The sequence below is a fragment of the Lepisosteus oculatus genome, chromosome 10 (assembly GCF_040954835.1).
Source record: "Lepisosteus oculatus isolate fLepOcu1 chromosome 10, fLepOcu1.hap2, whole genome shotgun sequence".
Lineage (NCBI taxonomy): Eukaryota > Metazoa > Chordata > Actinopteri > Semionotiformes > Lepisosteidae > Lepisosteus > Lepisosteus oculatus.
Window position 1 is genome coordinate 2,960,451 of NC_090705.1, and position 18,710 is coordinate 2,979,160.

General features: G+C 38.9%; 1 protein-coding gene across 1 annotated transcript; it reads right to left on the reverse strand.

The window, feature by feature from the left end:
* Window positions 1-4,440: 4,440 nt before the first annotated feature.
* On the reverse strand, window positions 4,441-9,069 carry c10h7orf78 (chromosome 10 C7orf78 homolog). Its single transcript, XM_015357837.2, has 5 exons — window positions 8,828-9,069; window positions 7,779-8,254; window positions 6,919-7,003; window positions 5,981-6,126; window positions 4,441-5,391 (listed from the first exon to the last, which is right to left on the reverse strand). The coding sequence occupies exons 2-5, from the start codon at window positions 8,223-8,225 to the stop codon at window positions 5,305-5,307; spliced, it is 765 nt and encodes a 254-aa protein (XP_015213323.1). The 5' UTR covers window positions 8,226-8,254; window positions 8,828-9,069; the 3' UTR covers window positions 4,441-5,304.
* Window positions 9,070-18,710: the final 9,641 nt, after the last annotated feature.

Genomic DNA, 18,710 nt, shown 5'->3' on the forward strand with positions numbered 1-18,710 from the left:
CATTTAATATAAAAGGGTAAAAACTGACACCTTGTGGTTGAATGTATTGCAGCACCTGAAAATATGGTACATTAAAAGGAAAAAAAAAGACACTCCTCTTAATGCAGTTTTTAAAAACCTTTCTTAATAATTATTTTGTACATAAAGTCATAAGAATGTCAAATAATAGAAATTATTAAGCCAAATAGAATGGAATGTCCCTATGAAAATATTTAATATTGGTACAGTATATGCAAATTGTGTTTTAATAATGATAATAATTGCTTACACTTATATAACGCTTTTCTGGACACTCCACTCAAAGCGCTTTACAGGTAATGGGGACTCCCCTCCACCACCACCAATGTGCAGCCCCACCTGGATGATGGGACGGCAGCCATAGTGCACCAGAACGCTCACCACACACCAGCTCTCAGTGGGGAGGAGAGCAGAGTAATGTAGCCAATTCATAGAGGGGGATTATAAGGAGGCCATGATTGGTAAGGGCCAATGGGAAATTTGGCCAGGATGCCAGGGTTACACCCCTACTCTTTTCGAAAAACACCCTGGGATTTTTAATGACCGCAGAGAGTCAGGAACTCGGTTTTACGTCTCATCCGAAGGACAGTGCCTGTTTACAGTATAGTGTCCCCATCTCTATACTGGGGCATTAGGACCCAGACAGATCACAGGGTGAGCGCCCCCTGCTGGCCCCACTAACACCTCTTCCAGCAGCAACCTTGGTAAATTATGAAGGTAAATTATGAAGTGTGGAGTATCTCAACTTTATATCTGTGTATTTCACAGTTTCAAAGACACACACCTATCAGTGTGGCCAAAGAAGGACTTAATGTGCACTTGATCAGCAATTAGAACTGTTTTTTTGTGGTGTAATAAATATGTTCTCGGCAGCAATTAGTGACAATTAAGCAATGATTATTACATTTGTGAACACATTTATTTTACATGTGTTTCATGTCATATTAATAAAATATTTTTTCAAATTTTAACTGCTTTATAGCAGTTTATAGCAACAGAAAAATAGGGACAAACATAAGGAGAATTTATATGTACTTTTAATTTATTTGGAATTAATTTTAATGAGTTTTTTCACTAAAAGAAAGCACAGTCCTGAACCTAGTTTTCATAAGTGATAGAAGGTTACAAAGTGAACCAGGGGGATTATAACTGTAAATTTAAGGGCTGAAGGAATAGTTTCAGATTTTAATAATGCATTGATGATATGTATGAATGTACTGTAGGACAAAGAATTGCAAAATTTGTAATGCAGCAGGTAGTAGGAATATGATCAAAGGAACATGTGAAGGTATAATTTTAGTGATCATATTATCTGCTGTAAAAAGACTCCATAAAAGTCTGCTAAGCAAGATGCATTTGTCACCTGATATACTGTATTTTAGGCTCTGCTGCTTGGTGACCAGGTGACAGTGAGAAGAAAGCATAGTTAAAACTCTGTAACAGCATTTCTCTTGTTCACAGGATGCATACTGTACAGCAGATCATATGGTATTCTTCCTAAAAAACAAATGCAGTTTTATTGCAATCAGAAATTAAAAATGACAAGAAAGCCATTTTCCACATAGTTTCGTGACTGTAAAAAATGATGCAACAATCATTTCATTCCCAGTGTTTAATAGCTCAACCTAATCATTTAGAAAACAATAGTATTTTTCTTTTATAAAGGATCATGTTACTTCTTACATTTTTACCAAGCATTAAGAGAAATACTGTAAAGCGATACTTCGGTGTGGTAGTGCTAATAGCAACCAAGAATGCTCACAAATCTTTTGTGTTGCACCCTTCTCTTATAAAACAGGTTTAGCCTGTGTTATTATTTCTGATGTACAGTCACGTCTGATCTACAATGGTACCTGAAGGATTGGGTCATATGGGACATGCAAGATAGCTTTGAAAAAAAATCTAAATTCAACCATCAAGTTCCAGGATTTATCCATGGCAAAATATGTGATCTTCCACCTTTGCTTTTTATGTAGTTGATGTTGTCCCAGGGAGAATCTCTTTTGACTAGGATCATACAAACTAACCTGTCATGGAGTTGCTCTCTAGAACAGCATTTACATCCATCCACTAACACTTGGTGTATGTTTTTGATATATTCTCATGCTCTGCAGATCAAGGTTAGTAGTTTTTCATTTGAGCCTTTTGTATAAAGCATCTGTATGTACTATATATACTGTGTTCTCTTTCTTCTTTTTTTCAGCATGGAATAAACCTTTACTTGTTCCTTTGCAGCCTACGCATGCTGACGCGGCTCTCCACCTGAACTACTATATATACTGTACTGTATATGTTCTATGCTTTATATAGGAAATGAATTATCAATAATGGGATTTCAAAATATTTTTTCTAATACATATAGAAGTGTTCATGGTAAAATACGTAGTAGAAGTTTTGAGACTAATGGTTCCTGATGTGTCTGTTATTTAACTGGAGACGATAAATGTTAAATGTTACAGATAGTGGAGTGATCGTGGTACTGCCAACTGCAAGCGAACTTAGTATCATTAAACTGTCAGAAAAGCTACTAGCCAGAGAGGTCCGTTCAGCCTGTCTAACTCTTTAGATGTCTTTGTCAGTCTTGTTTAATAAAAATTGTAATAAAGCAACAACAATTCTGTATTTTTATTATGTGTTTTCAATCCACAGGACCTCAATCACGTTATATAGAAGAGGGGGCTTATTTTCCCCCACTGAAGTGTCACACAAAACAGTGATGTGTGGTAGCCATTCTTCGCCAGCCACCCCACTTTATAGAGTTACTGTAGACAGAATTAAAACTGATTTACGCAGAAGTAATCCCCTTTTCAAAAATCGTTTATTATTCATCCAAGAATAACACTTGAACTGATTCCACAACCAGCAATAGTGAAAAGAGATTGACACATTTACACAGGATAGAAAATTAATATATATTTATCTTTCCGGAGGCCAGAACTAAAACGCTTTGTTACCTTCACTTTTAACATCATCTGAGCAGTGTGGCAAAGCAGAATATGATTGATTAATGTCAGCCTGATTTTGTGTGTACATACATTTTCAGTAAATATAGGTGTTATCAAAATAGAAATGAAAGATCATGTCATATCTATAAAGAATCTGACCAAACAGTAATGCATAGATACAAAAAAGAATTGGACCAAGTGCAAGTACAGTGTGTCTGACCATCCAACAATTTTCTAATCCGCTTTTCCAATAGAGGGTTGCATGGGAGCTGGAAGCTAACCAAGGCAAGCAAGGGACACAAGGCAAAATACATCCTGGATGTACTGCCAGTCGATTGCCAGACGATTGCCTGTCAGACACATGCATGATGGGATGCCAGTCTAGCACAGGGCACACAGACACACACACTCACAGCGGGGCCAATTTTCCCAGAAGCGAATTAACTGACCAGCATGTCTTTGGACTGTAAGAGGAAACACCTGGAGGAAACCCACACGAACCTGGGGGGAACACACAGTATGAACTCCCCGCAGAGGCAGGAGCACCCCAAGAAGTGACCCAGGACCCCAGCAGTGTGAGGCAGCAATGCTAACTACTGTGCCACCATGGAACAATGACCAACTTGGAAAAAAAAATCTTTGTTTGATAACTGATAGCTAAATAACAATAAGGCACAAACAAACCATATTCAAAGATCATAAAAAGCATTTCTGTCGAATTTACTACTGAAAGTATGACTACTGTATATGTGATCATAATTGTCATGGATGTCGGAAGGGCAAGCCGTGGAATGACAAGGAGAGCAGGACAGACCCTATGTGTAGCAGTAAAAGGGGCAACACAGGGGTTAGCTCAGGTTCAGGGGGTCAGACAAAACCTCGGTATAGAAACCTATGCCCTCAGGCCACAGACAGGAGCGACCTGGTGCTAGGCAGGTCTCAGGACATCCGTAGCCTCAATGCCGAGCGAGGAGCAGAGCAGAACCAGGAAGTAAATAGGCTACACAACAGGACAAACTGGAAAGACATGAATAATCACAGGGAACTAGGAGCAGGACAGAAGAGCAGTGCCCTCTAGGTGTACAGGGCGTGACAATAATCTAGTCTAAGATGATTACAATTAATATTTAATGGGTTCTGACAATTCTGTTAATGAGAAGGTATGATTCTGTCTGTTTACGGTTTTACATCATGGCTGGTTTGAAAGCTCCAGGACCTCCAACACCCAAAATGGGACAGATACATCTGAGAAATGTATCTATCCTGTAACTGACGACTGTAGTATTTGTAGTGATAAGAATAATGAACGTATGTGTAAGGATACTAGTTGATGCATGAGCGCAGCAATAAGGCTTTAAGCCATGAAATTAGTAACACAACGAGGAGTGTGTGGAGGTCTTTTCCAGTCAAGTTATTATTCCCTTTCAAATCTTGTGGACTGTTAATGAATCGAACCCAGAATAATAACAGAACACTGTTTACACAAAGAAAATTATTTACTATGCTGTTTGAGCTCATGAGTTGTTACCAGAGGTTCAGACTTTATGAGAAGTGAATGTTTATTGCAGATTTTAGAATGACATTGGACAAAGTAATGCATATGAATTAACAGCCATTCAAAACATAGAAGAGGCAGGTTTTTACATTGCCCATTCCAAAGCAATACATAAAAAACAATCCTCTACAAGAACTGCAAGAATACAAACATCCTTAAGTGAATGAAAACAATGTGCAATATAATTATCATCAAATAAAAGTATAAAGTAAGAGCACTAAGATTCTTTAGTGTATTGCACACTGGTACAATACATATACTGTATTAATGCACTTGCCTTGTGAGAGCCAAAGAGAGGTAGTTTCATTTTTACTGAATGCACAGTGTGAGGAATGTGCAGCAGATGCACAATTTGTTGGGAATTCGCATCTACCCCAGGTGGACAAAGACGTACAACACCCAAGAGGTATTCCATGCCGTTTCTCTGGTTATTTTCTTTTTCAAATCCAGCACTGGTCCCAGTTTTTGTCTCCCCAAACCTCCAAAACCTCCAAAGCTTTTTTTGGATGCATCGTATTCTTGGAATCACAGATTCTCCAGTTTAATCTAAAAAACAGTAGCTACAGAATTCCAAGCACGCCCTTGTCTAGCTTGTAGTTTGTGGAGCTGAGTATATCAAGGAAGCAGTGAAAGAACATCTAAAACACAACACATAAAAATCCCTTTCAAGCTCACCTTTAAAAAGTGATATATGAATAAGAGAACAACTACATTGTACGTACTACTGTATATATAGTATACTGCTGTATGATGTAGATGCTATATGACTGCTGTAATGATGACAATCTATGGTACATTTTTGCACATGTTATCAAGTTTCTCTTCCACACGTTCCATCAGGGCGGAATAAACACCTCTTCTCCGCCTGTGTCTCTACAAACAATAAACAGCAATTATTTACAACACCAAACCTTATAATTAATCACTAATAACTTCAAATTTCACTTGTCCATTTTTTACACAAAGTGTTTGTTGCACTGAAAATATTGATAGTGACATTTTAAGAAAATCCATTAAACAAATAGCTGCCGTCAAGCACTTAAAAGTGCAGTTTGCTTTTGGTTTGTTGGTCAAAGTTTTTATTTAATCTGGGCCTTTGCCTGAAAGACGTACAGTAATCAGTTACATGACCAAAGCATGGGCTGGAATGTTGTTATATATTGTGATGAAATCACAACACAGGAGGACGCCATCTTGGTTCAGAGCCAGAAGTCCGGAGGTCTGGGTTTGAGCCAAGATGGCTTCCTCTTATGGAAGGGGTGTAGATTCCAACACATTCAGGTAGGTTCACCAAATACGGGCAGAGGCAGTTCTTGAAAATGTAGGCTCCCTTGACAGTATTAAAACATAAAGTCTATACTTAAAAAGGCCCTGTGGTCGAGGAGGATTGGATCTGGGGGCTCTGGGTGTAAAAACACAGTGCCTCTAAAATGATGACGGATCGTGACGTTGACTCACGTACCGTGTAAGAAGCTGACTTTGGAGGCCAGGGTCCCTCCGGAAGTATTAGCTTCGGATCCCACTTGGGTTCGGCCGGCTTGAACGTGTCGAATCTGTCAGAGCGCCCTTTCTGCCGCAGCGCTGGGGCTGGGGATCTGGAGCTGTCGACTGAAAGAAAGCCACGCTCCGTCGGTCAGCTGAATGTGGCGCCTGGTCTTCTGTGGACTCGCGTGTCGGGAGCAATCACAGCTTCTGAATACTTTCTCAGCAGCTTTGCTACCTTTGCCCCACGAAACAACAAACTAAAGCCATTCCTTTCAATTACTCTGTTACAGTGACTGATGACGAAGGGTATGGGATGTACTCCATCACTTCATTAGCCATTGGGCTGCTTTATTCGAGAGAGATTGATCTAACAGATTAACAAGCTTTCAGATCCAGTCTAAAGAGCGAGGCTGTGTACAGGCATAGTCAGAGTACTTAAAGTACTATTTAGCCCATCTACTATAGCTCTTTGGTACTTGGTCGGTAATTGATCCAGTTTCATGAAGGAAACAAGGGGTCTGTCCAGCCTCGTGTTCACGACTTTAAATGCTCTTCCATGGAGTTTCCACCTGTGTCTTCTGGTTGGTGTAAGTTTCTGCTTGTGTTCTCTCAGTTGTATTTTTTTTAAATAACAAGGCAGAATGTCACCAGACGCCACTGTGGTTTCCTTTCCGCTGCATGCACGTGGGTCCAAGTCACACACAGAGGATCGTTGCAAAAGTTATAAATATAACTTTTTACTGCTTTGAAGAACCAAACCCCCATCCCACACACATAGACTGTACCATTAGAAATAGAAGATACTCTAACTGTAATGCTCTTTCAGACAGAGTTCTAACATTTTTAGCCTATACACAACAGTACAAACTAATGCTCAGACAAAACTTACATTTAAGGAGAAGAGGACACACTTACTTGCACTGAGGTTCTGTAACTTGAGATTCAGATTGCCTGGATCTCGTTCATAGGTCGTCACTATGTCTGGTATATTATCTTCATACTGAAATGGAATCAATTGATTTAGTAATGGTAATTTTTTGGGGAAAAAACTTTGGTAGAAGGAGGAGACAACACACATTGATAAAAGATTATTAGCTGCAAATAAGAGAATTATAGATAATGAAAGTTGCTGCAAGTATGTCCCTAATTAAGCAATTTTGTGTTAATTATTTCAAGCTTCATTCTATTTATACGACCTGAAGTTTCAAATGTTTTTTTTTTCCATCAGACTGTTTTGAAAGGTATGATTCTGAGTAAAAATAAGTGTGTTTTAACACTGTCTTGTGGGTATACTTACAATGACAGGTTTCCTCATTAAAAATAAGACACTTTATGCTTGAAAAGTCAGTGAGGTATTGAAATAAGTATGGAATACAGTTAGAGACTGTTAATTACCCTGTGAATATTGAAGGGCTGTGGAACAGAGAGTTAGAGAGTGTTAATTACTCTGTGGATATTAAACAGCTATGGAACACAGTTATAAGTTTCATTCCAAACCTGCTGTCATTCCATTAAGATAAGTGACCTTTAGCCACTGATACTGGGTGCCCATAAAAGAGATTGCCATGGACTCTCCAGGACCATGGCTGGAGATATCTGGTACAGAATAATCACAGATTTTTTTGTGTTTGTCTTGCATAGTTCATGAATTAATAAAATGAGAAGAAATAGCTTGTTTAGAATTACATGGATTGTGTAACGGCCCCACAAATCTTTCACCGTGGTGCATAAGCACATACATGCTTTAATACAATACAGATAAAGGGGTAGTTTACCTGCCTGAAGTCATGAGGTTTGGGATCTTTGTAGACATCAGAGGGGTATTTGCCTGTTTTTACAAAAATTATACTTGCTCCAAGTGCATCAGGAGGCCTGAATCTTGCTTCAAACTTTGGCTGTTCTTTTTTTGGAAAAATTTCTGGCAGCTCTATTGATCTGGCTTTCCAGAAACTGTCCAGGTTACCAGCAGAGCTGGTCAATGTCAAAGAGGCACGCTCAATTCTTTTTGCCTTCTGAGGCAGCCTAATGGATCTGTATAGTTTTGGTGTGAAATCTAGTGCCTTTCTTTTCCAGATGTTAGTGCTGAGTTCGGTTTGAGGGTACACAAATGCTTTACTTCTTATAGAAGCCAGGTCCTGACTCGCAAAGAAAGCGATCCTTTTGTCAAAGCGAAACGATGTTCGGGAGTCAGGAGACATGTCAGAGTCCATCATGTTGTCCATGTTGTCTTCTCTCTTCGTGCTCTAGAAAACTGTCAATTAAAAGCCACAAACTGAAGTTGCTCCCCATGAATAAGAGTTTTAAAAGTAATTAGATGCATTCGAACTGTAACGTGTTCTCTTAAGCAACGTAAAAGGCTGAATCATGACATTTCTTAATCACTTTAAAGTCAGCCAATCAAAAGGTCTTCTGAAATGTGGAATCTGCCTTAATTCTGGGATGTAGAATCAAGCACAAAACACAGTGAATCAAGAGAATGAATATACATACTTTTCGAATGAAATTAAGATAAAACTTAAATACTTTAGTTATATCAGTAATCTAAAAATTACATATACCACTCTTGAGATACTCTAGCAATACATGAGTCTTTAGACATACTAATTAGCCTATGAAGGGGCATTATATTCTACAGAACTAATTTTACAATAACCACATCAGTCCTATCGCTGGCCAAGCTCATCTGTAATATAAAACACTCATTGCAGTACATCTCTTTGTCTGCAAGGGAAAGGTGACAGACAACTTTCTACGCTCCCAAGAATATAAGCTTTTCTGTTCTGCAGACAAATCCAAAGTAAAAGAATTTTAAAGTTGCACTTACCCAGAAAAGAGGTGTGCTACATTTCTGTAAGCGAGCAGATGTGAGACTCTTCTCTTCTCGTTTGGGACTTAGCTTTAGAGTTCTGGTGACTTCATTTTATAAATATATTTTTTAAAGAAACTGATCACAGGGAAATGGTAGGATACAATAAAGATAGGTTGCTAAGCTACAGGACTCGAGAGACTTTGAATAGGCAAGTAGTCCGAGACAACTGCCCCGCAGGCGGGCCTGCAGAAAACAATTTCTTAGCAACAGAGCACCAGGAATGTTTGCAGAAATGCCCGTACAGAGAACTCAAGCTCAGCAGATACGCGTTTATTTAAGCAAACATGAATACTTCAAGAAAAGTCGCATTAGTTTTACGTAACTATTTATATAGTCAGATTTGAAATGCCTTCGTCAAACACGTAATTTTTAATCTGGCGTTATTATGTTATTAAGTCCCTAGTGCTTAATTAAAATGACTTGGAATGCCTCAACAGGTACATTTTTTTTAAAAAAAGGGAGAATTGCTTACAATGCGCAGCGGATTTTCCAAAATAATATACAATGAACTAGTAAGAAAAGAAAAACATGAATCATTTTCTAAGTAGAAGAACTTAAGTAATTTACAGAGAATCTACAGATCATTCCATTACATATCGAGAACCCATTTTTTAAATCATTTTATTTTTATCAACGACCAAACAGAAAATAATGGGTGCACTGATTAGATACTATCTCATTGGAAGTCTTGTGTCGTTACTAAATCGTTTCATATGTTGTACGTGAAATAATTACCCTACCAAAAGGACTCGATGAACTGCAAGTCCCCCTCTCGTTTGTAACCTTATGTTACTATAAAGGAGCGGAAACATTTTTATTGTGCTCTGTATTGTGAGTTCTTAATGTTGCATATTTACGCCTCAAAAAATAAACAATTTTAAGGGAAAAATATTATACAAATTGGCCATATTCAGTATTTCAGACATTCATTCAATTTTCTACCTTCCAATACAGAGCCTATCCCAGCAAGCCATATTCAGTGTTTCCCTTTAACTGTATTTCGTAAAAACGCAAGAACCCCAATATGTTTTTCAAATCAAATATGGCCACAGGATGGCGATGTATCACCATGAATTAAATGTAATTTTGGGATTTCCCGAAGGTATTCAAATGTTAGGTGCAGTAATTCTTGACGTGCACTTTAAACAGTCACTAATCTAAAGTCAAGTTAAAATATAATGAATTTCGTGATAAATTAAGTTATTCTGTTACCATGCTAAACTCGACAATATTTTTTTTTCAATTAATGAAAAATATCAGTGGTCATACTGGTTGTTCCCTGAGCTGTATAAGCAGTCCACCGTAACTCTGTAATGCACAAGTTTGCCTTTTATTTAACCTATGATGTAATTTAAAAAAAAACACAATTTAGCGAGTGCGCTTATCTGAAGCGACTTAAATTTCTGTCATTTTATACAGTTGCTTATTTTACTGGAGTCCCAATCACTGCTCCCTTCAAACTTTGAGATACAACAGGTTTTAAGGTTGCCCTGAAATAAAATGAAACTTGTAAAAGGAGTGCTTATGATTACTGCTAGCTTAATTGTCTTTTGTGGGCTGAGAATACAATAGCAGTGCCGGATTTTCCATTAGGCACTGTAGGCACAATGCCTAGGGCCTCCGAAGAAGGAAAACACTAGTGACTAACGAAAAGCGAGCTGAAGCAACATGCTTGCGATCGACTGCAGGTGCGCCAGATCAATAATCATACGCTATCTAGTGGCTGTTCTAGAAACTGTTAAGTGTCGACGTGATGATCGCTCAACTTGCTCCAAAAAAAAAATTAAACAGTTTATTTATTGTTATTTTTATTTTGTTTTTCATTTTATTTGATCATTTGCAGTTACTCGTTTTGTGAATTATAGTATGGCCCTAATATGTACTGTCCAATCTACCGCGTTCATCTGTTTTAAAGGAACAGCTGGCTATTTAAGTAGCAGTGCAAAGGAGTGTAAGGACAATATAAAACGCAGCTTTTAAACAAAGATGGCTGTAAATATAATATTTTATATTAAATATTTATCCGTCCATTTTAATTTAAATTTACCCAATTCAGGGTCATGGGGGGAGCTGAAGTCTAACCCAGCAAGCAAGAGACACAAGGCAGGATACACCCTGGACAGGACACCAGTCCATCACAGGGCACAAGGCAGGGTACACCCCGGACAGGACACCAGTCCATCACAGGGTGCACACAGACACACACTCACACCAGGGCCAATTTTCCCAGAAATCAATTTGCAATCAAATCTCCTGTCTCCTGTGTCCCACTGCTCCTGTCTCCTGTCTCCCCCTTTATTTGTCTCTGGACTATAAGAGGATATTGGAGAACCTGGAGGAATCCCAAGCCAATACAAACTACCAGAGCCCCAGAGCGCAGTGCGGCAGCAAAGCTATCCCTGCCGTCCATATCCAAAGATTTTTATTGTTTTTTTTTTATTGAATTTTAATGTCCAGGGCAATTTTTAAGTCTTGTTCTGACATTAGTGTCTGGCTGATACTGGGCCCGGGAGGAAATCCTGACAGCAAGTTCATCGCCAAAAGCAAGTTAACGTTTAAAACGGATTTATAAAACCATCACGTCTCGCAACCAATATTTAAGTACGATACCAAACACGATTTCCCTTAGTTGTATTTTTTTTTTAGAAACAATCACTCCCACTTCATGTCCCTCTGGGAGCAGACTAGATTGCGCCCTCCAGGTGGGGGGGGGAGAGCTGCCCCCAGTGGAGGAGTTTAAGAACCTCTGGCTCTTCTCCATGAGTGAGGGTAGAGGGGATCGCGACATTGACCAGGGGATTGGTACAGCAGCTGCAGTAATGCAGCAATGCGTTTTCGGACAAGTCTCTCGTTTTTGCAGTTGCGTCTACAATCCTCAACCTGTGATGACAAGCTTTGGGTAGGAAGAATGAGAGCTACCGCAACAAGGACCCACCAGGACTGAGCGGTTCGACAGTGAGATGGGGCGAAATGAGAGGTCTCTGTAAGAAAGTGTAAGAAAGGAGGTTTTTCCCCTTGTGGGGCTGCTGTGTTCGTGTGAGGAGCCTGATAATCCAGCAGAACCTTGGAGTTTAGTTGCTGCTCCTCCGGATCAAGAGGAGGCAGGTGAGGGGGTTCAGGCATCTGGTGAGGATGCCTCCCAGGCTGGAGGTGCACCAGGCACAGCCCACTAGGAGGAGACCCCAGGGCAGTCGCAGGACATGCTGGAGGGACTGGGAGCGGCTGGAAATCCCCCAGGAGCAGCGGTGGGGGCAGTCTGGGTGCTCAGCCTGTTACCGCAACAAGGACTCACCAGGACTGAGCGGTTCGACAGTGAGATGGGGCAAAATGAGAGGTTCCACCCCAAGTTAAGTATTAAAGTTGCTTCTTAAATAATGGCTAATTAGCACATGGATGCCAGAAGGCCGCTGCTTGAGTTGTAGTGGAAGCAGAGGAATACAGCAGATGACAGCTGTGGAACCCGTGAATGGAGAACTAGGCTTGCAGCACTGTGCTGACTGAATTAAACACAGCAGCTCATAAAATCCCTCAGCACTTGAAAAATTGTTCACAGATGAACTAATTGTACAAAAAAACAAAGAGAAAATGTAACTCTAAGAAAAGTAATCAGTTTTCTATCCTATAATCTATTCTTTCAAAATCCAGCACAGCTGTTCAACTTAATTAAGCCAGGCAGATAATCTAAATTTTAGATCATATACTGTATGATCAATCTTTTTTTTTCTTGCTGGCACAGTTATGTTAACATTGTAATGGAAATCTTATTTTAGATGAAATGTTATAAAAACAGCATTTTCATGGGGCAAGGTTCTAGATGTACAAGCACTAGATGGAACATTTAAAATTACACCACCAACTTTAGCTCTTTCTGTGGTAAGTATGATGAGGTATTGATTGATTTTTTTGCAGTGACTGTGATGTAAATTTGTCCAGTTCAATCACAGACATACTGTAAAATGCACAGATTTCTCAGAATCCATCCTAGCAATTCAAAGCAATGTATTAGTGCACCTCTCACAGCTTAAAGACAATCATACCCAAGTCTATACTACAGTATATTGTAGAGTTTATACTACTGTATATTCCCTTAAAGCACTAGAATAGTAGTTGTAGTCTAAAATAGTAGGTTTTGTGTAAAAAGTAGCTTACATTGCACAAATGTTAGACTTTCTATAACTGATACAAAAATTGTGAAGTACTATATTTAACCCTAAGACTGAAATATGAATTCCCTTGGAAATACACAGTATCTACTAATTACAAAATTGAGCAGTTTGCAACGATTAGGCCTAATCAGCAGTGTTGTAAAATAACCAGAAATGTTCCTACACATGCTACCCCCCAAAACATCATATTGCAGCAACCATGCAAGCTCAATTAACCCTTTAAAAATGTGCAAGGACCTTGGGGGTTTAAAATGACTTTACAATGAGTTTACAATGAGTAATGTGCACCACACAGCTGTAAAATGTGCTATGGAAGACAGACAAACATTCTTCCAAGAGAATTTTCAAGAGATTTCTTACAAATTCTCAATCATTTAATGTGGGGAGTGATACTTTGATTTAATTGAGGATGGAAATCCATTTGGAAGACTTTAATCCTTCTTATGTAATGTACTGTGTCCACAGTTGTGTACTTTTTCCTGTACAGCCTCCAAATGCTATAAAGAGATTAATGCTTTATCAGTTAGAAATGAAGCCCTGTGTTTTGGTAGGCATCCAGAGCATCTGTGGATGCTATCAGAGATCAAATCAAGTCATTTCCTCATAATCTACTGGATACAGTGTCTTTGCATGAAAATGTGTCAATCTCTGACTTTTGTAAATGCTTGCTTTTTATGTATATCAATATTCTGTTATAATTAAGCTGGTTTCATAATGTTATGACACAGTATAACAGAGATTTGAACTGTAATATGATAGAATTGGCATCACATTGCACCATTACTACACCGCCAGAGTTCTGATATTTTGCTCACAGATTTTGATTTGATTATGTTACATAAAATGTTTAAGCAACGTTTTACACAATATTACTAGAACAATACAGTAACAACAACAATAATAATTAAAATAATAATAAGCCATTGCATATACAACATTTTCAGGACATTCCACTAAATCTCTCACGTGTTATGGGGGCTCCCCAAAGTACGCCAGTACGCTCATGACACATCAGCTCTCAGCGTGATGAAGCCGATTCATAAATGGGGATGATTAAGAGACCATGATTGGTAAAGTCCTGGGGGAAATTTGGCAAGAACAACGCAGTCTTTTTGAGAAACACCCTGGGATTTTTAATGACCGCAGAGAATCAGGACCTCAGATTTACAGCTCATCCGAAGGACGGTGCCTTTTTACAGCATAGTGTCCCCATCACTATACTGAGGCATTAGGACCCACACTGACCACAGGGTGAGCGCCCCCTACTGGCCCCAATTACAACTCTTCCAGTAGCAACCTTAGTTTTTCCCAGGAGGTCTCCCATCCAGGTACTGACCAGGCTCACACCTGCTGAGTGTGTACTGAGCTCCAGTGGGCTGCCAGCTCTGAGTTATAGGGTGCTAAGGTACCACTAAATACCAATGCTAACATTCCTGCAGCAGATCATCATGGTGCTTCGCAGCAGCACAATGTACAGTAGCTGCATCCTGCAGCATCAGAGCGGAAATTAGAATTACAGAAGCACACCTCATCCCTTCCCATAAAGACTTGACTGTCTTTCGTTTGTTAAGGAAGCTCCTGTCCAGAAGGGGGTTTTGCAGCAGGCAGTCACACCTTGTTGTTCCATGTGGATTTTCTCTCGGTGGAATCGGCTGTAAAGACACTTGTTTAACAGGTACATAGACTGTGTGTAAAAACTGTGTAGAATTACATTATTATTTGCTATAAAGTACGTGTAGCTATGAACACATAAGTGCATTACCGTAAGAGCCTGAATAAGCCTAACTGTAAATTACCAGCATTGTTCATTAATTTTGTGATACTTATGCAAGTGTTGTGTTTTCACTAAACTATTGTGATTCCTACTGCTACCAAAGAGCTCTAAGCAAGAGCAGTACCATTCGTTTGAGATTTGCTCAAGGCAAAGTTTCTCAGATTCCTCATAGGACAGAGATGTCGAAACAAAGAGGGGTAAAACCAACAGTATCTCCCATAGAGTAGCAAATGCTCAGAGATTTTTTTAAATGGCTAAAAAGACATTTCCATCAGTGAAACCTTTCCCATAACTCTGAAGTTATACTCATATACTCTGAAGTTCCAAACCGAAGTTTTGTGTCTAGTTTCTGATAATGAGACATTGCTTCATTATATACTGTAAAAAGACAGAATAGTTCTAAATTTAAAAGGTTTAAAAAACATTGTTTATATTATTATCAGTTCTTTTTGCCAGGAAAACATTGCACAATTTAAATATATTTCACGTTCTCTTAGGACTCCCTCAGGACTCAAATTATACAAATACAAATTGTTGATATTCTGCTTTCTGTACAGCAATGGCAGAGTTTCAGCCTGGCCTTTGCAGAAGCACATAACTCCTCAAGTGTATACAGGATCAGTTAACTCTCTGTTAGGATTAGGTCTGCTTGGGCTGAAGTGCAAGATATACAGTATATAAGCCCAGATGACCTGCTTTCTAAATACTGGGACAGAAAAGAGAATCTGAACTTGGTGGTCTGCTGCTGAAATGATTCTAACCTAAAATCCTACACTCATTACTGGTGTTTTCTTTATTCCTTCAACCATCATTCATTTACTCTGAAAATACCTTTTGTCTGACTCCCTGTTTGTTGTCTCTGACCACCACTGAGCAAAGAGCAGTCATCTGTTTTTACTATCATAAAGGCAGCCTAGTGCTGATCGCAGCCCTTAAGATAATAGGAGGGAGAGGTAGTTCCTGTGATTTACTCCAAGTTACCAGACAGAATAACCATAAATGAAATTAGCAACAGATGGAGTTGTTTGTTTGTCATGGGATTCATCTGCTATCATTTTAAAGTGTTGCATCAAATGGTCCATTTGATTTTATCAGACAGTTGCCTACGAGAAGCTGTACAGCCATTGGTATTTGCTTTGAAAGTTGATGTACTGAGACAGCAAGTCACGTTTATGAAGATGAAAGGAAAAAAAAAACTTTCTGTGAGTTAAAAATAATTACAGTTTGTGTTTTGACTTTTGCTCCCTGGGATAAGTTGCTGTGGGTAAGATATAAACGTTCAGTCAGTGTGAGCATTTTAACATAACCACTTCTTACATGTATTGCAAGCATTATGTCTTGTTTCTCATTAACCATGTTTTGTTAAAACCACAGAAAGAGCACGAGAGCCTGAACTGCTTTCTGTAAGGAACATGCTGTCTTCATTGACATCCTAGGCACTTCCATAGAAAGGGAAGAACATAGGAGAGTGAACAACAGAAAAGAGTCACTCAGCTCGTCCCGCCCTTCTGGTTGCTAGTAGTATTCTTGGCTTTTTTTCTCCTTCTGTGGATCCTGGTAAAAAAATAACCTGGGATTATAAGTGAAGACTTTGAACCTGAGTACATTAACATCAGCAGATTCCCCAGAAGTGGTTTAGCAGAAGAATGGGAGTGGAGGGAGGTATTTTTTCTCTCTTTCACTATTGCAGTCAACAATCAAGAATGAAGAAGGCAAACCTCAGAGATGTATTACATATAAAAAGCGTAGAATCAAAACCGCCTTCTGACCAAAATCATTTGAAAACCTGACGACAAAAGATGTGAGAGCCCTTGATCAATACAGAAGAAGAAAGGTTTTCAGTCACATTCAAAATATGAGAAAAAAATGTAAAGGTGCACATCTTATACACAGTACCAGGAATAGACTATACTCTTTAATTAATATGTATCCACTGCTAAGAATGTGTTTGTATTTGGAGCCCATTTGCAGTTTTGAGAGGAGGAATGGACAACGTTGTCTTTTTTATGGCATCTGGATGCAGGTCATGCTGTTGAACTTCGGACAGGCTGTAACAGGCGGGCAGCTGCTCTGTGTGAACTCACATGTGCCCTTAGCTTTCTCAGCAGATGTTGCTGTCAAGTGTCTCTTCAGGAATTCACTGACTGAACAGAGCTTACAATAGAATTAATCACTAGACAGGCAGCCAGCAGTGCCTACTTCTTTAAAATATGGGATGTTTTCTTGCAATTTAATACCCTTATGTTAGACAACTTCTCTGACATTTTCACCTACTGTTACCGAAGAGAGTCTTTATGTGAGAAGGAGCAGCATGAATAAGACTTTAATGTTTAGCTCAAGCAAGGCATTTAATGACACATGTAGTGTCTTGTTAGTAGTGAGTCCTTGTTTAGTGGCACAATAGTAAGAGGAAAATTTAGCAATAAGTAGGTATAAAAAATAAGTTAAATATAGATGTTTTCTCTTAAACTGTTTTGCTAAAATTAATATTTTCTAGAAGGATGAGAGATATCACTAAGGTGTTGTGATTTTTCTGTGCAACAGATTGATAAGTTATTCCTATTGTTGCATGATTAGTACAGAACTAATCATGATACAATAACTGATACTAGTGTCTTCATCATACTGTAAGCTACTTTCATCTGGAAATGGTACATCTTGATACAATTCTAGGCTAGATTCAACGAAAACAAACTATCTGAAAGGTGTATAATTTCACAAAACAGACATATGTAAAATAAATTACATGCTGTGCCAAAAATGACTTTTTAGTTAGCATTGACTTTATATGCTTCTTGTTATTGTTGAGGGCTTACATAATCCTTTCCAGATAGACATGATTACAACCGTTGTCATCTTCTTACTGCAGAAGTTATATTTGTTTGAGGGTGGAGCTCTGCAATCTTCTTGTCAGTCCTGGCAAATATGAGGATTAGCTGAGAACATTTTAAACCCATAACAAATTATTAAGTAATTTGAAATTAATATACTACTTTGCATGGTTTAAATGTTCACATTTGTATTGAATACATTTCTAGTTTCAACATTAAATGTGATTTTGAAAGTTTAATTTTGGCAAGAAGAAGCCTTTGCACAAATGATCTCTGATCTCTTAGTTATTAATGAAGATCAGCACTGGTTTTAATAGAGAAAGTGCCATGAGTCTCGTTAACATTCCTGTCACAACATCCTCTCCTACAGCATACCACTGTAATTTTAAAATGTAGGGAAATTTCGGGTGGCCAGATTGTAGAAAACCAGATTGGGGTGACACCCCCTTCTCTCTCTAAAAGTACCATGAGATCTTTAATGATTAATTAGTCTAGTCCTTTAACATATCATTCAAAGGACAGCACCTCCTACAGTCAGTCTGTAATTCCTATCTAACAGGGAAAATGTCACCTACTGGTCCACCGGCACCACTTAGCTGCAACATGATATTATTGAGAGGCCTCTCATTTCAGTTCTGACCAGTATTGCTTCTGAGCTTTAATAAGCCCTAATGAGGTAAGACAAGACATTAGTACCACTGTTATGTATTGTACTGTATGTGCACATAATGTAAACCATGTATAAGAGAGAAGATCACTTTATTAGCCATATACAATTTCTTGCATTAGGAATTTGTCTTTTTGCATACCCCAGCTTATTCTCCATGAGACACACAGACAGGGAGAGAAGCTTGGGGTTAGAGCACAGGGTCAGCCATTGTACAGCACCCCTGGAGCAGTTGGGGTTAAGGGCCTTGCTCAGGGGCCTAATGGAGTTGGCTTCCTCTACCAGCTGCAGGATTTGAACCAACAACCTTCCAGCCACAGGCACAGATCCTTAGCCACAGAGCCACCACTCCGCATGCTTGGATTCATTCACTGTGCAAAACAAATAAATTAATAAACAA